The following is an 18,907-nucleotide window of genomic DNA, read 5'->3' as shown; positions in this document are numbered from 1 at the left end:
AATTGACAAACCGTTAGCAAGACTCATTAAGAAACAAAGGGAGAAGGACCAAATCAACAAAATTAGAAATGAAAATGGAGAGATCACGACAGATAACTTTGAAATACAAAGGATCATAAGAGACTACTACCAGCAGCTCTATGCCAATAAAATGGACAACTTGGAAGAAATGGACAAATTCTTAGAAAAGTATAACTTTCCAAAACTGAACCAGAAAGAAATAGATCTGAACAGACCCATAACAAGCAAGGAAATCGAAACTGTAATCAGAAATCTTCCAGCAAACAAAAGTCCAGGACCAGATGGCTTCACAGCTGAATTCTACCAAAAATTTAGAGAACAGCTAACACCTATCCTACTCAAACTCTTCCAGAAAATTGCAGAAGGTAAACTTCCAAACTCATTCTATGAGGCCACCATCACCCTAATTCCAAAACCAGACAAAGATGCCACAAAAAAAGAAAACTACAGGCCAGTATCACTAATGAACATAGATGCAAAAATCCTTAAGAAAATTCTACCAAACAGAATCCAACAACATATTAAAAAAATCATACATCATGACCAAGTGGGCTTTATCCCAGGAATGCAAGGATTCTTTAATACCTGCAAATCAATGTAATACACCACATTAACAAATTGAAAGATAAAAACCATATGATTATCTCAATAGATGCAGAAAAAGCCTTTGACAAAATTCAACATCCATTTATGATGAAAACTCTGCAGAAAGCAGGAATAGAAGGAACATACCTCAACATAATAAAAGCTATATATGACAAATCCACAGCAAGCATTACCCTTAATGGTGAAAAATTGAAAGCATTTCCCCTAAAGTCAGGAGCAAGACAAGGGTGCCCACTCTCACCGCTACTATTCAACATAGTTTTGGAAGTGTTGGCCACAGCAATCAGAGAAGAAAAAGAAGTAAAAGGAATCCAGATAGGAAAAGAAGTGAAACTCTCGCTGTTTGCAGATGACATGATTCTCTACGTAGAAAACCCTAAAGACTCTACCAGAAAATTACTAGAGCTAATCAACGAATATAGTAAAGTTGCAGGAAATAAAATTAACACACAGAAATCCCTTGCATTCCTATACACTAACAATGAGAAAACAGAAAGAGAAATTAAGGAAATAATACCATTCACCATTGCAACAAAAAGAATAAGATACTTAGGAGAATATCTACCTAAAGAAACAAAAGACCTATACATAGAAAACTATAAAACACTGATGAAAGAAATCAAAGAGGACACAAACAGATGGAGAAATATACTGTGTTCATGGATTGGAAAAATCAATATTGTCAAAATGACTATACTACCCAAAGCAATCTATAGATTCAATGCAATCCCTATCAAGCTACCAACGGTATTTACACAGAACTAGAACAAATAATTTCACAATTTGTATGGAAATACAAAAAACCTCGAATAGCCAAAGTAATCTTGAGAAAGAAGAATGGAACTGGAGGCATCAACCTGCCTGACTTCAGACTATACTACAAAGCCACAGTCATCAAGACAGTATGGTACTGGCACAAAGACAGAAATATAGATCAATGGAACAGAATAGAAAGCCCAGAGATAAATCCACGAATCTATGGTCACCTTATCTTCAACAAAGGAGGCAAGGATATACAATGGAAAAAAAGACAACCTCTTTAACAAGTGGTGCTGGGAAAACTGGTCAACCACTTGTAAAAGAATGAAACTAGAACACTTTCTAATACCATACACAAAAAATAAACTCAAAATGGATTAAAGATCTAAATGTAAGACCAGAAACTGTAAAACTCCTAGAGGAGAACATAGGCAAAACACTCTCCGACATAAATCACAGCAGGATCCTCTATGACCCACCTCCCAGAATATTGGAAATAAAAGCAAAAATAAACAAATGGGACCTAATTAAACTTAAAAGCTCTTGCACAACAAAGGAAACTATAAGCAAGGTGAAAAGACAGCCCTCAGATTGGGAGAAAATAATAGCAAACGAAGCAACAGACAAAGGATTAATCTCAAAAATATACAAGCAATTCCTGAAGCTCAATTCCAGAAAAGTAAATGACCCAATCAAAAAATGGGCCAAAGAACTAAACAGACATTTCTCCAAAGAAGACATTCAGATGGCTAACAAACACATGAAAAGATGCTCAACATCACTCATTATCGGAGAAATGCAAATCAAAACCTCAATGAGGTACCACTACACGCCAGTCAGGATGGCTGCTATCCAAAAGTCTACAAGCAATAAATACTGGAGAGTGTGGGGAAAAGGGAACCCTCTTACACTGTTGGTGGGAATGCAAACTAGTACAGCAATTATGGAGAACAGTGTGGAGATTTCTTAAAAAACTGGAAATAGAACTGCCATATGACCCAGCAATCCCACTTCTGGGCATACACACTGAGGAAACCAGATCTGAAAGAGACACGTGCTCCCCAATGTTCATCGCAGCACTGTTTATAATATCCAGGGCATGGAAGCAACCTAGATGTCCATCAGCAGACGAATGGATAAGGAAGTTGTGGTACATATATACCATGGAATATTACTCAGCCATTAAAAAGAATCCATTTGAGTCAGTTCTAATGAGATGGATGAAACTGGAGCCCATTATACAGAGTGAAGTAAGCCAGAAAGATAAAGACCAATACAGTATACTAATGCATATATATGGAATTTAGAAAGATGATAATGATAACCCTATATGTAAAACAGAAAAAGAGACACAGATGTACAGAACAGACTTGTGGACTCTGTGGGAGAAGGCGAGGGTGGGATGTTTTGAGAGAACAGCATCGAAACATGTATATTATCAAGGGTGAAACAGATCACCAGCCCAGGCTGGATGCATGAGACAAGTGCTCGGGGCTGGTGCACTGGGAAGACCCAGAGGGATCGGATGGAGAGGGAGGTGGGAGGGGGGATCGGGATGGGGAACACATGTAAATCCATGGCTGATTTATGTCAATGTATGACAAAGACCACTATAATACTGTAAAGTAATTAGCCTCCAACTAATAAAAATAAATGAAAAAAAAAAAAAAAACTTTCACGGTCAAGCAGAATCTTCAGAATCAGTTTGTGGATATGAGTCTCCCCAGGTTGCTGGTCTCCTGAATAAAGCAACCTTTCTGTTCCTACCATCACTTGTCTCTCGAGCTTTTGAGAGGTGAGCAGCCAAACCTGAGTTTAGAAACAGAGAAGCCAGGAGATGGGCTGGTGAGAGGCTGGGGTATTTAGTCTCTCAATGCTGAGTGAGTCGCAGTTTGATAAGAACAATATTTGCCTAATAACACACCCTGCTTTGTTTGGGCAACCCTCACTCACACACATACTTACTGCTCTCTCCAGCGTAACAAATCCTTCCATTACCTCCCAAAAGTCTGCTTTTTATTTACTCAATTCATTTTTTGCTGGCTTTCTATTTACTTAAAAGGGCTTGAATTGTCTCTATCCAATTTTCCTATGTACCTGTGACTCATCGTTCTACAGTGAAGTTAATTCTTTGCCTGACTGTAAGGAATCAGATTGTTTCTATATGTTTTCATTTGTCAGTAGAAATTTTATATTAAAAAAATTCAAATATTTAACATCTTTGCCTATTCTAATTAAAATAATGGGAGCTAAATATATTCCATACAGCTGTTTACAACAGGAGGATGAACAGAGATATCAGTGAAGTTTCAGTTTGGCCTTCTGTATACATTTTTAGTTATATATCCCTGCCAACAACAACAAAAATCTACTAGGTCCCCCACCCCTTCCCTGCCCAAGTTATGTTCCTCTGTCAAATATTTTTAAAAAAAATCTATTAGCTTCCCTCCCAATGTAATATTTCAAAATGTTTCACAGGTGGCTCAGTGGTAAAGAATCTGCCGGCCAATTCAGGAGACCTGGGTTCAACCTCTGGGTCGAAAAAGATTCCCTGGAGTAGGAAATGGCAACGCACTCAAGTATCCCGTCCATGGGGTAACAAAGAGTCTGACACAGCTGAGTGCCCGCGTGCACACGCATGCACGCGCGCACACACACACACACACACACACACACACAATATTTCACAATACAGCCTTTCCCACTGCTTGTCAAGATTATTCTCCCAAGTTTTATTTTCTCAAGACACAAAATGACTGTAAAGAAATGGACTGTATGTACCAAAATAGAACTTTGGAGCTTTTGTTTCCCAGGCACCTACTGTCTATGAACTTAAACCATCTGTCTTCTCTTTATCTTGTTCTTATCTGTTGTTGCTACAAATAGGAGCACAAGAAAAGATCTGAGCCTGAGTATTGTGGTTAGAAGATGAAATAAATTGGAGCCCAGGGAAATGAGCTCCTCAACGACTTCTTGGTCAAATCAGAAAAAAAAAATTAGTCTAGATGCTAATGATGATGTGTGCTCAGCACGCCTCATGGCACATGATCAACCCCCACTGAGATGAGAGGAAGGCAGGAGCTATTAACAATTGTGAAGATATATTGGGGAAACTGCAACCCAGAAAGTTAGCCACACGACTGCTAATTAAATACTCAGCTAAGTCATTTATTCTTCCAGGTTACTGTTTAAATCATTACTGAGACTATGAAAATAGGTATTTCTATCTTGGCACAATTATATACACTATTTCTTAAGTTGTGGCAAAGAATGTATCTTTCTCTCAACTTGTTTCTTTCTTTTCATACACACCAAACCCTTGGGGGCTTCTCAGGGGGCATTAGTGATAAAGAATCCACCCACCAATGCAGGAGATTCAAGAGATGAGGCTTCAATCCCTGGGTCGGGATGATCCCCTGGAGGAGGAAATGACAACCCACTCCAGTATTCTTGCCTGGGAAATCCCATGGACAGAGGAGCCTGGCGGGCTACAGTCCATAGGGTGCAAAGAGTCAGACACCACGGAGCACACCGAGCACAGCGCACGCCCTTGGGGGAGAGATCGTCACTAGTTGTTTCCTTTCAATACTGTATTCGGGCTTTATGTGGATGTTAAGTTTGCTACTCTTCATAGGGAAGATGCTATAATTAATGCAAGGCAATTTCCATTTGCTCATCACTCCCTCCTCTTTTTTGCTCCCCTTGCCAATGGCAACACCAGTAGCAACACAAATAGTACTGAGTTCCATACTCAAGATCGTGCTATGTGTTTCTATGCTACTTCAGTGGTTTTCAAAATTTTCCTTCCAATGAAATCTTATCCCAATGCCCAATATGCAAAAACAGAAAAGTAGAAGCTCCCAAAGTCTCTTTGGCCCATTTTCGCAATGGCTGCTTTATCTCATTTAAAACTTCTCCAATGATGTGTGAGTTATTTACTATTATCTTTATTTTAACAGGGCCTTGGAGAACATTCATCACATGCTCAAGGCCACAGAGCAGTAAGATAATGGAGCTGAAATCGCATTTATTCAGTCACTATGAGCTTTCTGCATACTTCCTGTGTGCTGGATACAACTGCTGGCACCTGGGATACATAAGTGAGCAAATAGGCAGGGTTTCTTGTCCCTGATGGAGATTGTATTCTACTCTAGTGGATTTGAATGCAGGTTTGTTTAATTCAAAAATGGTGTGAACTTAACAAGATCACTATCCTGGAACTACATGGATTCTTTGGTTTTCTCTCTTGTTCAATCAACCTCTCTTTCCTGACCTGAGCCACAGCGGTGTAATTCTCTTTTCTTACAGAGTTGCTTATCTGGATGACTCCTGATCCATTTAAACTGACATATTCTAACATCAACCTCTACCTGCCCTCAAGCTGTCAGACAATCACCAGTGACTAGTAACATTCCTGTGGCCCTTGGAAGCCTACAAAGCTCATTTATATATAATCTCTTGTTTATTTCTCTTAATTATTTCACAGGCTACAACCAGGTCAGGAATCATGCCCCTGTCATAGAGTGTACCCTGGAGAAGGAAATGGTAAGCCAATACAGTATCCTTGCCTGGAAAATCCTGTGGACAGAGGAGACTGGCGGGCTGCAGTCCATGGGGTTGCAAAGAGCCGGGAACGACTGAATGACTAACACACACTGAAATAAACACACCACAGAGTTTGTAAAGGACAAAGTTACTGAATGAGGGAGGTGTACGATGAGCTCATTTATTTTCTCCAAGTAAATCTGATTTAACCTTGAATTTCATATCCTGCTTGACTTCAATCACTCCTGGGGTTCCCTTCCCAAAGCCTTGCCAAGATAACTTACTGTTACATTGTTTGATCCCTTTAGGCCCAGCAATTCTGCCATGCTGGGAGAATAAGAAGTCCTTGTTGAGTATAGGAAGCGCATCTGTTCCCTTCTGTGGTCTCCCCATCACCCTGGGCACTGCCAGGGAGAAAGTGATAGCACCCACAGGACTTCGTAAGCCTAAGATCTTTGCTTCTTCCAAAATTACCTGAAATTTCTCTTGCATTTTTTTCCTCTGTGGCATTTTCTCTCTCCCCACTCTCTAGGATACATGAAATAATCGGCTTATAGGCCTGAGTTTTGGAAACAAAGCCAGGAAGGAAGGAATCTCACAGGTAATTCCATCTTAATAGCTGTCACAAACTCTCCTGAGGCAAAAGAGCTTGGAGTTGAAGAACTGTTTGAGAATATTTACTGGGGAGAAATCTATAAATTTATATCTCAAAATTCTTTGGGAATATGGCTCATGCTTCTTCATTGGTTACTAACATGAGCCAGAAACTGTGAGATGCACAAGGACCGAATCACAGTTTATGCTCTCAAATTCCTAGTTAGGTTAGGTCCATTGTTCCCATTCTGCAGGTGATGAAAGTAAGGCTCATAGAATTTACATCGCTTTTCCAGCAAGGTGAACGGCACGGCTGGAATACGGCACAGATTTGACCTCAGAACTATGGTACTACATCTGTGTTCCTTCTATCCCACTTAACTTCCCTGTCAATGCCACTTCTCTAATTATTGGGGAGCTACTATTGGTTGCCCACTATCTTTTACTGCTTCCATTCACTGTTAGGGAATTAGAGGAATTTTTCATCCAAATGTTCCTGGCTTCCTTTAATAGGCTAACCAAGTTGCTCTTCTATATGTATGTGGTGTTTTGCTTCTTCAATATCATTTTGCCTTAAGTCAGAACAGTTCTGTCTGTGATCAAGGGTCACTGTTTCAAGACCAGGGCCTCTTATACACACATGTGCAGGAAGATATTTCCCTATGGGTACTCACTAAAAATTCACATTCATGACATCTTTCCCTAGATGTGTGGGTTCAGTGGGTCCAGGGAGGATTCTGGGGACTCATCTTCAGCAAAAATTCAGATAATTGTGGGAAAGGTAGCCTATGGTGCCTCCTTTGAACATCACTCCTCCAGCCTATCCTTTCTTGACTTTGTCATTTGTGCTTACTCAAGTCATTGCTTGTTTGGTTACAAGGACCCAGAACACTTGGAAGCTCACTTGTAAAGAAAGTTGACTGAAAAGAAGGACAAGGAGACATTCTGAGAAAGAACACAGCCAACTTGAGTACGGGATGCTGTCAAAGAGCTATTCTGTTTTGTCCTTTAAGGCTCTGTGGGTCCTTGTCTCCTCCATTTGTTTAGGGTTGCATCAGAGTATGTCTGCTCCATCTCGTCTCTGTAGAGCTTCTTTGTTCTATTTGCCAATGGCCTTCACTGGGCTTCCAGGTGGCTGAGATGGTAAAGAATCCGTCTGCAGTGCAGGAGACCTGGGTTCAATCCCTGGGTCGGAAGATCCCCTGCAGAAGGAAATGGCAACCCACTCCAATATTCCTTGCCTGGAGAATCCCACGGACAGAGGAGCCTGGAGGGCTACAGTCCACAGCGTCTCAGAGAGTTGGACACGATTGAGCGATGAACTCTTTCACACTTTCACTTGCCAAGTCTGACCTGGGTCCTAAATTTGACATATCACTGCATCACTCTCACTAAACACAACCTCTGTATTGCTTGCTTCAAGACATCATACAAGAATCTGACTTGTTCAGCTGAACTGTCCATGGGCAGCTGCCTTTGATCCAGTGGCCACCCTAGTGTAATCATTTGAGGTTATGTTGGCAGGTGGCAGGGTACATGGTCCTGTACTGCATGTAAATCTGCCACAGAATCAGGAATTAGGAGCACGAGAAGCTTCCTGAGAAGATGGCTGGGGGTGGAAGCGAAATCACAACTACGGCTACTACAAAGTCATTGCCAGAGAAATTTTAAGACTTAACTTTTTATCTTGTCCATTCTCTGCTCACCTGTTTTCAGTTCTCTCTAACTGTTCCCTCCTAAACATGGGGCCCAGTCAGAATGGTTCTTCTTAACAGTTATAGCCATCTGTGACCTGGGCCCACTCTATTTTTCTTTTCTTCACCTGAAATCAGCTTCCACAGGAAGACCTCTACTCCTTCCATTCCTCCAAAGTGCCATGGGATGTTTCCACTTGCTCTATGTTTACTTCCTTTTTCTGTTAAACCTGAATGCCCTTATGAGACCCTTCAAGGTCGCTTATCCCTCAACCATTCTGTGTGACCTATTCTGATCTTCATTACATTTGGTTGTGCATTATCCTATTTCACACCACTCATCTTCTTTCATCAAAGAGAATTATTTGAAGGCAAGAATTATATTCTACACTGCTGGCTTCTTTAGAGCCTAGAAGCAACAAGTCCACCAAGAAAATAAGACAAAGCGCTGGAGACTGATTGAACTGTCATCACAATCATCCTATGAACTTTAATACTACAGTTCAATCTTATTTTTTGTCAACCCAGCTAAAAGATTAGGCCCACAGGATACATTATTTCCTTTCATTTTATTATTATTTTCTTTTTTACCATGCTAAAGTTATTTTCATTCAATTGGTTAAAATCAATATTTGTTGATAGTCACAGGGAACAATATAGTGATACAACTGAACAAAATTCAAACTTTAGCTAAGATGTCATTGCTATAAAGACTTCGAAAGTCTTTGAAAGCAGACAAAAGCAGCCTGCCAACACTCCTATGCGAGCTAATTAATTTTAAAAGATATTACCTCATAACCGAGTAAGTGTCCATTGCTCAATTTCCAAGGAATGGCATTCCATGAAACTTCAATTTCTGAGGAAGATAGGCTATTTGCAGAAACTTGAGATGGAGCTATTGTAGGCTCTGTTTGGGAACAGAATGTGAAATACAGTTATAATTTTGATAGTTAATTTTAAAAATCTACTGAAGTTTTTATTAAAAAAATTTTAATATATTTGAAAAATACTGTAAGATACTCTTTAAAAATATTTGAAAATATGAACCATGTCTTGGTCATGTCCCATTTCCTAGGAAAAGATGGCATCATAACCACAGGCTTTCTCTTGCTGAACAACCAGAACAACTCTACCCTCCTCTCTGGCACTCCCTTCTTTATATACTACTTTTCTCCCTTTTTTCCCCTTTGTTCTTTCCACTGTATCATTATTTCTCTCTTTTTCATCCTTCAGCCCCTGTGGGAAATCCTATGTCCATAAAGGCTACCTATTTTTATTTTTGGCCTTGAGAAACAAAAGTCAAGGTCTACAGAATTCATTTACTCAATAAGCATTTAGTGAGTGTCTTGTCCAACCAGGATCACAAGAGGGGCAAAGTTCAATGAGATCCTGTAGTCTTCTGAAGAAGGAGACAAACCTGCACAGAGCTATTACACAGTACAGAGATCCCCTTGGTAATGGAGAACTCCTGGGGTTTCACAGGCCCTTGCAGTGATTCTCCTGTCTCAGGACACAGCTCTGAGTAGACATGTCTCCTCCCCCAATAATCACTTCTTTGTTAAAGGATCCTACTTCCTGGCCATGGCTGATGGATACTGACAGCCTGGTCCAAGGATGGGCCTATTAGACACCTTTCTCTTGAGAACATGGGTTTGGAGAAATAAGGAAGACTTGAGGCCAGTCAATCAGCCCTGGTGCCCTGGAGAAGCCCTAGGTTTCTGAGGGCTCAGAGCTTCCTTGATTAAGGCTCTTCATGAGGTCTGCTATTCAATACCCCCCCCCCCCCCACCCTTTGATTCAGTGAAATGTCTGAGGATATTTCCAATAACTCTCGCTTTTTTCAAAGACCAGTCAAGTCAGATTCTGACATCTGGATCAGACAGAAAGACCTTTAACTGACTCATCATTGGTGGCAGGAATGATAACAGGAGAAGGAACGTGCAGGAGGCAAGAGGATAGTAAAAGGCTCTGGCTGTTGCCTCCCTCCTAGCTGCCAGCCCCCCTCCTGTCTAGGATGCACAAGGTGGACAGCACCCCAAAGCTCCCTGGTCAAATACCATCACTCTCCAGACCCCTGATCTGCCTTTGTAATGAAAATCCTTTTTAGTAACTCTTGGAGAAGAGTTCTGGCTATGAATTTAAAAGCTCCTTCTGCTGCAAAAATTTTGATAATGCCTTTTCTTTTTTCTCTCAAAACTTGGTGGAAAAAGAACAAAAATAAGGGGTGATAGTATGATGAAAAAGTGAGCTTTCCTTACTTGTTTTTAGGAATGACAACTGTGGACCCACTTCTGCAATTTACTGTAAGGCTTGGTGGATAGAGGAGATGCTGTGAAATCATATTTCATGAGCTCAGACTACTCAAGAGCAAAAGCCTAAGTTAAAATACTAGCTCAATAGGTCTGTATGGATTTTGGCAAATTCATTAATTTTTCATCAAGCTTCCATTTTCTCCTATGTAAGTGGGAAATGACAATAGTACCAACACATCATTCCTCTTTGGAAAATTCAAATTAGGTAATGTCTGGCTCATAGTAAGCATTCAATACTTGTTACTCCTGTCATTCTAATTAGGTAGAACCACATGAGCTAGCAAAAATTCAGCTGCTTTTGACCTACAAAATGGCTTTATAGACTTCTCCTAACACTACTATTATTTTCTAAAGAGGTGCAATAACTGGGACAGAAAGGCAGACAAAGGGAATGAGTCCAGAGTGGAGTGTGTGTGAGTCTATGCCAAATGGAACTGGTGAACCCCATCCTCGAACCTGAACATTCTTGTGCTTCACCAATGTCATACTTGTGACATTGTAAATGTCAATCTGCTAAAACCTCTCTTTCAGCTCTTAGGAACCACTTTATAACTTGAGACTAGAGCACTTCAAAGAGAGTATCTTAATCTTACCCCCAAAAGAAGAAAGCTCTGGAAGGCAGAGCCGCTCCCTGCTTCACAGACTAGAATTCAATGTATTCCCCCTAAACAGATGTTTAACTAATTGTGAACCCCTCTGACTATTCACTGAGTTTCACACTTCAGGTAAGCATGGTTGATCTTTATTACCTGGATGAGGACTCTAACTGTGACTTCAAACATTCTTCTTTTGAAGAAATACATCTGAACTCACAAAGAACTTCCAAATTGGGGTTTGGGATCACAATTGGATTATTATGTTTGGAACTGATAAAAAGAGCTTCCTCCGTTTATGATGAGGTTACATATCAACAAACACATCGTCAGTCAAAAATATAAGCTGAAAATGCATTTAATACACCAAATATACTGAAGAGCATAGCTTAGTCTGTGCTGTGTGTATTGAGTTGCTTAGTCATGTCCTACCCTTTGCGACCCCATGGATTGTAGCATGCCAGGCTCCTCTGGCCATGGGGATTCTCCAGTCTACAATACTAGACTGGGCTACCATGCCCTCCTCCAGGGGATCTTCCCAACCCAGGTCTCCCATATTGCAAGCAGATTCTTTACTGTCTGAACCACCAGTGAAGCCCAAGAATACTGGAGTGGGTAGCCTGACCCTTCTCCAGGGGATCTTTCCCAACCCAGGAATCAAACCGGGGTCTCCTGCATTGCAGGCGGGTGGATTCTTTACTAGCTGAGCTATCAGGGGAAGCTCTAGCTTAGCTTAGCCTATCTTAAACAGGCCCTGGACAATTACATTAGCCTCCAGTTGGGCAAAATCAATTAATACAAGGCCTATTTTACAATAAAGTGTTGAACATCTCGTGTAATTTATTGGCTACTGTACTTGAAGTGAAAAACAGAATGGAGAATGGTTAAATGGTACAGAATGGTCATACGTGTATCCACTGTTGACCCCTGTGGTTGCCTGGCCAACTAGGAGCTGTGTCTACTGCTGCCCAACACCCTGATACATTATTTGACTCCACATCACCAGCCCAGGAAAAGACTGAACCAAAGTAAAATCTGCACTGAATATGTGTCCCACTTCACACCATTGTAAAGTTGAAAAATCATTAATAGCCTTTCCATACCTTCTTCTGCAGAGAAAACTGTTGTCACTGGGCTAAACGGTCCCTCACCTTTGTTATTATAAACACCCACTTTAACTTCATACAGTGAAAATGGCAGGATGCTTTCATTCCTAAAGACGTATCTTGGGGTATCAGGAGATGTGACCACTGTCTGGATCCAGTTGGTTACTCCAAGAGGGCGGAAAGCAACAACATACCCAAAACCTTCACCATTCTGTAGTTCTTCAGGTACTGGCTATAAAGAAAAGACATATTAAATCACACTTCCACATGAGGGCATGGTAAAAATAAATTCAGCTATAATGTGGGGTCTTTTCTAAAAGTCATTAAGTAATCATCTTCATTGTACTAAGTGGCTGGATTAAGAAAAGAGAAAAGGGACAGGGAGACAGTGAGCTGCTTTAAAATAGACACACGCCACTCTTTCATAGCCATCCAGATAACTAACTAGAATTTTCCAAAATAATTTAGATTTTTGAGCATCCTGTAGCCCCAATTTGAGTTCTGAGTAATAAAGATATACTTTCAGTTGAAATACTGCATCTCTAAATTAAATAAAAATCATCTCCTCCCTAATGTTGATCTTATAGAAAAAATTATATATTGATATGATAATTCAGTGCAAGAATAAAACTTTAAGAAAGGAAGTAAAAACAATTTTTAAACTCAAAGCTGTATTTGCATCATGTCAAAAATTTCTATTGATACTCCATGATCTCTTGACTTCTTATTTCTCCATCGACATCTTCAAAAAAGAAAGACAACTCTAGTGCCTTCTGGCTTTGTTAGTTAACATTCTTCCTAAGTATGACATAAAGCAAGGGCTGAGAGAATGGCCAGAAAGCAGCACTGCCTGGAGCAGTGGCATGTGCATCATCAGTGGGGGAACAGCTCCAGAGTCAACAGTCAAGACTTGACTCATCCCCAGCCAGATGACCTTGGGCAAATTATTTAATATCTCTATGCCTTAGTGTTTTTAACCTAAAAAAAAATGTTGTAAGCATAAAATTAAAAAAAAAGCAAAATGCTAGGAACAGAGATTAACACAAAATGAACATTAAAAAATATGAGCCAGTATTAATAGCTCTACCACCATCACTAGCACCACCAGCATCACCCAGGAAGCCAGGGCTGTGGGAAGACCATCACCCTAAGGGGGCAGACGCTGCCCAGACACTTACATCCCAGGTGATCACCAGTTCAGACCGGCTCCCACCTCCTCCACTGACTTCTGAAGGAGGCACTTCTGGCACTACACAGGTTAGAGAGAAGAGATGAAACCCTATTCACATTAGGTAATATTTATCAGAAAGAAGATTCAACATTGTTTACTTTTAATATCTGAATAATTCTACAACTGGCATATTACATGTACATGTATGTATATACATGCAATATGTATGTGTGTATATCTAAATATATTTATCTTTTGGGGAGATAATCACATGATTTACATTTGCATAAAATTATGAAAGATTCAAAATATCTCAAACAGTAAGAAAAAATTACTCAGTATGAAGGTTAATAAAATGAGAAAAAGTATTTCATGAGGGATTATGACAAATCAATTCAGCATGGAAATTTTTTCCCCAAGTGTCAAAGCTACTTTTTTTAAATTGAAATATAGTTGACTAACAATGTTTTAGGTGTACAGCAAAGTGATTCAATTACAGACATATATACATACATATGTACACACACATATATATATTTTTCAGATTCTTTTCCCTTATATTATTGCAAGATATTGAATACAATTCCCGATGCTATACAGTAGGTCCTGGTTTTTTATCTAGTTTATATATAGTAGTGCGTATCTGTTAATCCCAAATTTCTAATTTATCCTTCCCCTTTCCTTCTCCCTTTGGGAACGTTTCTTTTCTATGTCTGTGAATCTATTTCTGTTTTGTAAATCAGTTCATTTGTACCATGTTTTTAGAGTCCACATATAAGTAATATCATATGATATTACAGCCTTTCTTGCAGCCTTTCTTTCTGCCTTAATTTTACTTGGTATGATAATTTCTAGGCCTAACCACGTAAGCATGAACATGTAACGTGTGACTACTCTAAGTAAAGATAGAATTCTCAGAACACTGGCTTTATATGAAAATGACTCACACTGAAATCTCCAAATCCTGTTCTTTTATGAATCTCACACAGGCATTCGATTTCTCACTAACAGAAATGTATATTTTGTAAATCTCATGACACACCCAGAGTATAAGATACCTAAAGTTGGTCCTTGTTGTGATCACAGCCATACCCACTGTACCTACAAAGTGCTCAGCACACAGCAGATACTTCCTAAACATACTTCTGTGAATAAATGAACAGAGTCTCAAGACAAACATGGCTCCCCAATTTCTCATAATCCCTGGCACGAACATTCTACGCATTGTCCTAAGTGAAAAAGCATCATGAAAATTACTGAAATATATCCCATGACTGCTATCTTGGCCTTGCTCCAAAGTGATATATCGGCTGTATTTCAAACATAATTTTAGTCTACAGATTCTGAAAAGCAAAGTCTTAAGTCCTGTCTGATGCCTCAATAACATGATAACATACACAGTTTCTATTCTGCGGTTTCAATGTTAGCATTACATTTTTAGCATTACAAAGGGGTCTTACAGTTAATATTAATAGTTGCCCCTCATGAAAATTTTAAAAATAATTCTCTCTTAACTTAATAGTCAAGGAGCCAAAATATACCTATTCATCAATCACTTAAGCTCATTCACTGAGCTTGGAGGGCAGAATGAGATTTCCTAGCAGCTGATCTCCCAAAAGTCATTATCCTACCAATTTGTCAATGCTTGTTATAAATGAAAACAGCACTTCCCCTGTTAACAGGATGACGATGTCAGATAGTAATTATAACCTTAAGTGACAAAAACATAGTCACATTACATGCACTAATGAAGGCCGGCGCTGGACTGAACTCTTGCAAATGTCACACTACATCAGATTCACTTACATGTATATCTTTTGACAAATGCCATATGGCCAGTCTGCCGTGAGATAGGTCAGATAATTGCAACGAGGCATTATTGAGGCTGAACCCCTGCCGGCCTGGGGATCAAGGGCAAAAGTGGAAACACACACCAAGGAAGACCTATGAAGCCACGACTCAGAAAACAAAAACACTAACCTGCCTCTTCAGTTCTTACTTTTTCTGAGGGTAAACTGGGTTCTCCACCTCCGATTTTGTTACTGGCTACAACCCGAAATTCGTACTCCACCCATGGATTTAACTCGACTACCGTAGCTGTGTGTGTTTTCCCATCAATGACCTCAGGCACTACAAAGGAATATTTCAGAGAGGTAAACGTTCGCGCATCTCAGGGTTGATCTGAAATCCATTCGTTTGCACCAGTGGCATCTGCCTCTCCCCCTTTACCTGTTGTGGCTGTTTGCCAACCCACGGAGAAGGGCGTCCTCGCCTGGACAGAATAGGCTATAACTGGGCTGTGGTTGTCTGTACCTTCTTTCCAAGAGAGCTGGGCTGTTGTGTCTGTAATTTCATCTACCTTCACGTTCTCTGGGGGCCCAGGTGAACCTATGGAAGGCAAAAATGCAAACAACAGTTCAGTTCAGGCCAGTCACTCAGTCATGTCTGACTCCAGTTAGCAATTCCATAAACCAAAGGGAAGAACCTGCCTCATGACACGTGAATACCTCCAATGGATCCCAATTTCAAAAGCACGTATGGAAAAAGGAAATTTCCCTGGCAATAAACAACCATTTTCTTTCTTTTGCATTCCTATTGTTAGATATTAAATCTGGATTTTGAGCCATAAATTCCAAAGGCCTAACACTCCATGACTGCAAATGACATCTGCTTTTTGAGTCTTCTGTTTGGCAGGATTCCTGTACCTTTCCAAATTCAATAACCTTCACTTTTGCGTGAACCTTTTTTTTTTTTAATCTTCTGGGACATCTCTGAAGTTTCCAGTTTGTTATCTAGAGCTGTTTTATTCTACAATGCACTCTGGGTCATTTTTCAGCCCAGTAGCAAATCAGTACTTTGGACAGTAGCTCAAATTGGCAAATTTTCTCAGTCATTCTGGATGATCCTGGTTTTTTGGAAGTACACACACATACAACACACACACACACACACACACACTCTATCACTATTCTCTTTCACATTAAACACTATCACTGAATTAATGACATGTTCAAAAACACATCAGCTTGTCAGCAGCTGTGGAATGCTTATTACTGTGAGAGCTATTGGAATGACAGAATTGAGATTTTTATTTCTTTGAATTAGCATCAGTCCTCGTTGGTACATCTTCTGGTCTATTTGGGTGGGGTGGGGATCAAATCAATATTATAACTTGCATGCTCATATTGCTATCTCATCATGGTTTTTTCTTCAGCACGGAAGGCTCCATTAACATGTTTAAAAACAAAACAAAACAAAAAACACTGAGCCATTAATGCTTACCTCTTACTATGAGGTCAGCGGCAGATGAAACACTGTCTACCCCCGTCTGCACCATACAAACATATTTTCCACTGTGCTTCAACTGAATGTTTCTGATCATTAAATCACCTGATGAACTCTGTTGGAAAACACAGGTAATGAACATATTATTATTCAGAAAACACTGAGAATCTTAAAGGTCATATTCAACAACACCATTGGGACAAAACCCATATTTAGAGAGAAGACCTAGGTGGTTACAAAACAGAAGATTGCTCCAATGGAAAGTATGGAAATAAAAACAAGTTAAAAACCATACATGACTGCAGACATAGGTTTTTGTAGCTAAATAAATGACAAGCTTTCCCCTGAGCATTTATGGTTTCACAGATAAATAAGGGCAGAGATTACAGTCTCAGAGTCTATTTACTTCCACTAGGATGACACTTCTTTTTATATCCACTGCTCAGCACCAGCTCAACTCTTTCTCTTGCTCCAGCCTCTCTGCAATTATCTGCCTGAGAAGAAGAGGGAAGCATTTAGCTATCTGGTGGGAGATAAATGCAGCAGGACAAGGGGATTACCACGGTTGAGACACTTTTCTGAGCTCTTTGAAGCTTAAAAAGCTTAATGCTGTTTAATTCCTTTGCTATAGAATTTAGGGACAGTCAGTATGAACTCTTCAGTAAGAAGAAATTAAACATTTTAAACCAAAAAATAATAGCTGCCCATAAAGACACTGGCTGGCACTTCCCAGTGCCAATTAATGAAGCAAATGTATTTCTAAAAGCTCAACTTCAAATAGTCCTCATTTTAAAAGAATGTAAAATCATGTTCATAAAATGACTAACTACAGGCCAGTTTCATGCATTAGTAAAAGTATGAATTGAAATAAAATGATTTGGAAAGCAAAGCCTTTTGAAAAGGATCACTTACTGGGAAAATCTCTAAACTGGTACAGACAAGGAAGCAATGAGTGGTTTGTCTTATAAATTAAAAGGATAATTTTACTTTTGGGTTTTCCTAGTATTTGTTGAAAGATGGATTCCACTATCTTGTTTTCAGGTAATTTCCCAAGATCTTATCTAGGGTGATTTCTTAAATATTGCTTCAAATCCTTAGGACTTTAAATGGTCTATACATTCTCTGATGGTTTGGACAGTATGGCTTTAGCATGATTTTCTTGAGTACTGGGAATAGACAAATGGGAGGTGATTGATGGCTGTAATTAAATAATAATCCAGAAACTGTTAAGTTTGCACATTTTACTTTCATCAAGTTAAACTTTTTCCTTTCTCTCCCTCTCTCTCTTTCTCCTCAGGGTTATTTAGAAATTTATCCCTAGGACAAAACCTTTAATGCTTGCTGACCTTTAGAAACTCTCAGGTTTTATGAGCTCCATAACCTCACAGGAGGTTGATTATCATTTCTATAGAAATCTCTTATTTTCAGTGAAGTAAGAACTGTTACGATTAAATTACATTAAGGCATTAGGGTAAGCTATTATTATTTCCTGTGTTTACTTGCTTATTTTGAAAGCAGTTGCGTAAAAAGGGGCTGAAAGCAGGATTTTTCTTTATGTCTGTAGATTCATGAATACAGTTTATAGGCACATAAGCTGGTTTTGCTTCTTGAAGAAGTTTAAAAAAAAAAGACTGATGTTGGGTTTGTCATTTCTGTTCATTTCAGTACTGATGGGTGAAGAGAGACATAACTTAGCTAGTTTATGTAATACCCAAACCATCTTCCTGAAGAAATACAGCTGGGCTCACGATCAAGGGAAATGTAACTTTTAATTATTTTTTACACTGAAAGTGAAAACGGAAGCAATGAACATGCAGACAAGGAACAATTGAGTTTTTCTTTCAGAACCAACATGAAATGATGTTGATGAATACATTAATGAAAAATAAAATGAAGCAAAAACTAAGAAGGATCCTGTCCTTAATTTTTTTCACAGTAGACTAAATTTATATTATTCCTCTTCTAGTGCTTTCTCTCTCTCACCCTATCTGTTGTCTTTTAATGAAGCAATATAAAGAGTTAAGATTGATCTTAACAAAATTTCATTAAATGCTTGCCATATATGATTCACTGGAGGTTAGAGAAGTGCCTTATATATAACCTCTGCTCTGTAGGATAAAAACCTAAGTCAGGGTTTTATGTGTGTGTGAAAAAAGTTATGTTTACAAATTTATGGAAGTTTATGTAATAAAGGTTCAATAAATCGCATGGCACATACCAT

At 39.3% G+C, this 18,907-nt stretch overlaps 1 protein-coding gene across 1 annotated transcript in view; it reads right to left on the bottom strand.

Annotated features, from left to right (window-relative positions):
- Positions 1-18,907, bottom strand: part of CNTN3 (contactin 3) — a 382,508-nt gene that overhangs the window by 32,009 nt on the left and 331,592 nt on the right. The window contains exons 14-19 of the mRNA XM_070455661.1: positions 16,684-16,801; positions 15,631-15,789; positions 15,382-15,531; positions 13,409-13,479; positions 12,228-12,462; positions 9,011-9,126 (exon numbers count right to left, since the gene is read on the bottom strand). Coding sequence (XP_070311762.1) covers positions 9,011-9,126; positions 12,228-12,462; positions 13,409-13,479; positions 15,382-15,531; positions 15,631-15,789; positions 16,684-16,801 — 849 coding nt within the window. The remainder of the gene's footprint in view (positions 1-9,010; positions 9,127-12,227; positions 12,463-13,408; positions 13,480-15,381; positions 15,532-15,630; positions 15,790-16,683; positions 16,802-18,907) is intronic.

Source organism: Odocoileus virginianus, chromosome 26, assembly GCF_023699985.2.
Source record: "Odocoileus virginianus isolate 20LAN1187 ecotype Illinois chromosome 26, Ovbor_1.2, whole genome shotgun sequence".
NCBI classification, from domain to species: Eukaryota; Metazoa; Chordata; class Mammalia; order Artiodactyla; family Cervidae; genus Odocoileus; species Odocoileus virginianus.
Note: the sequence above shows the minus strand (reverse complement) of the source record. Positions and strands in the feature narration are given on the sequence as shown.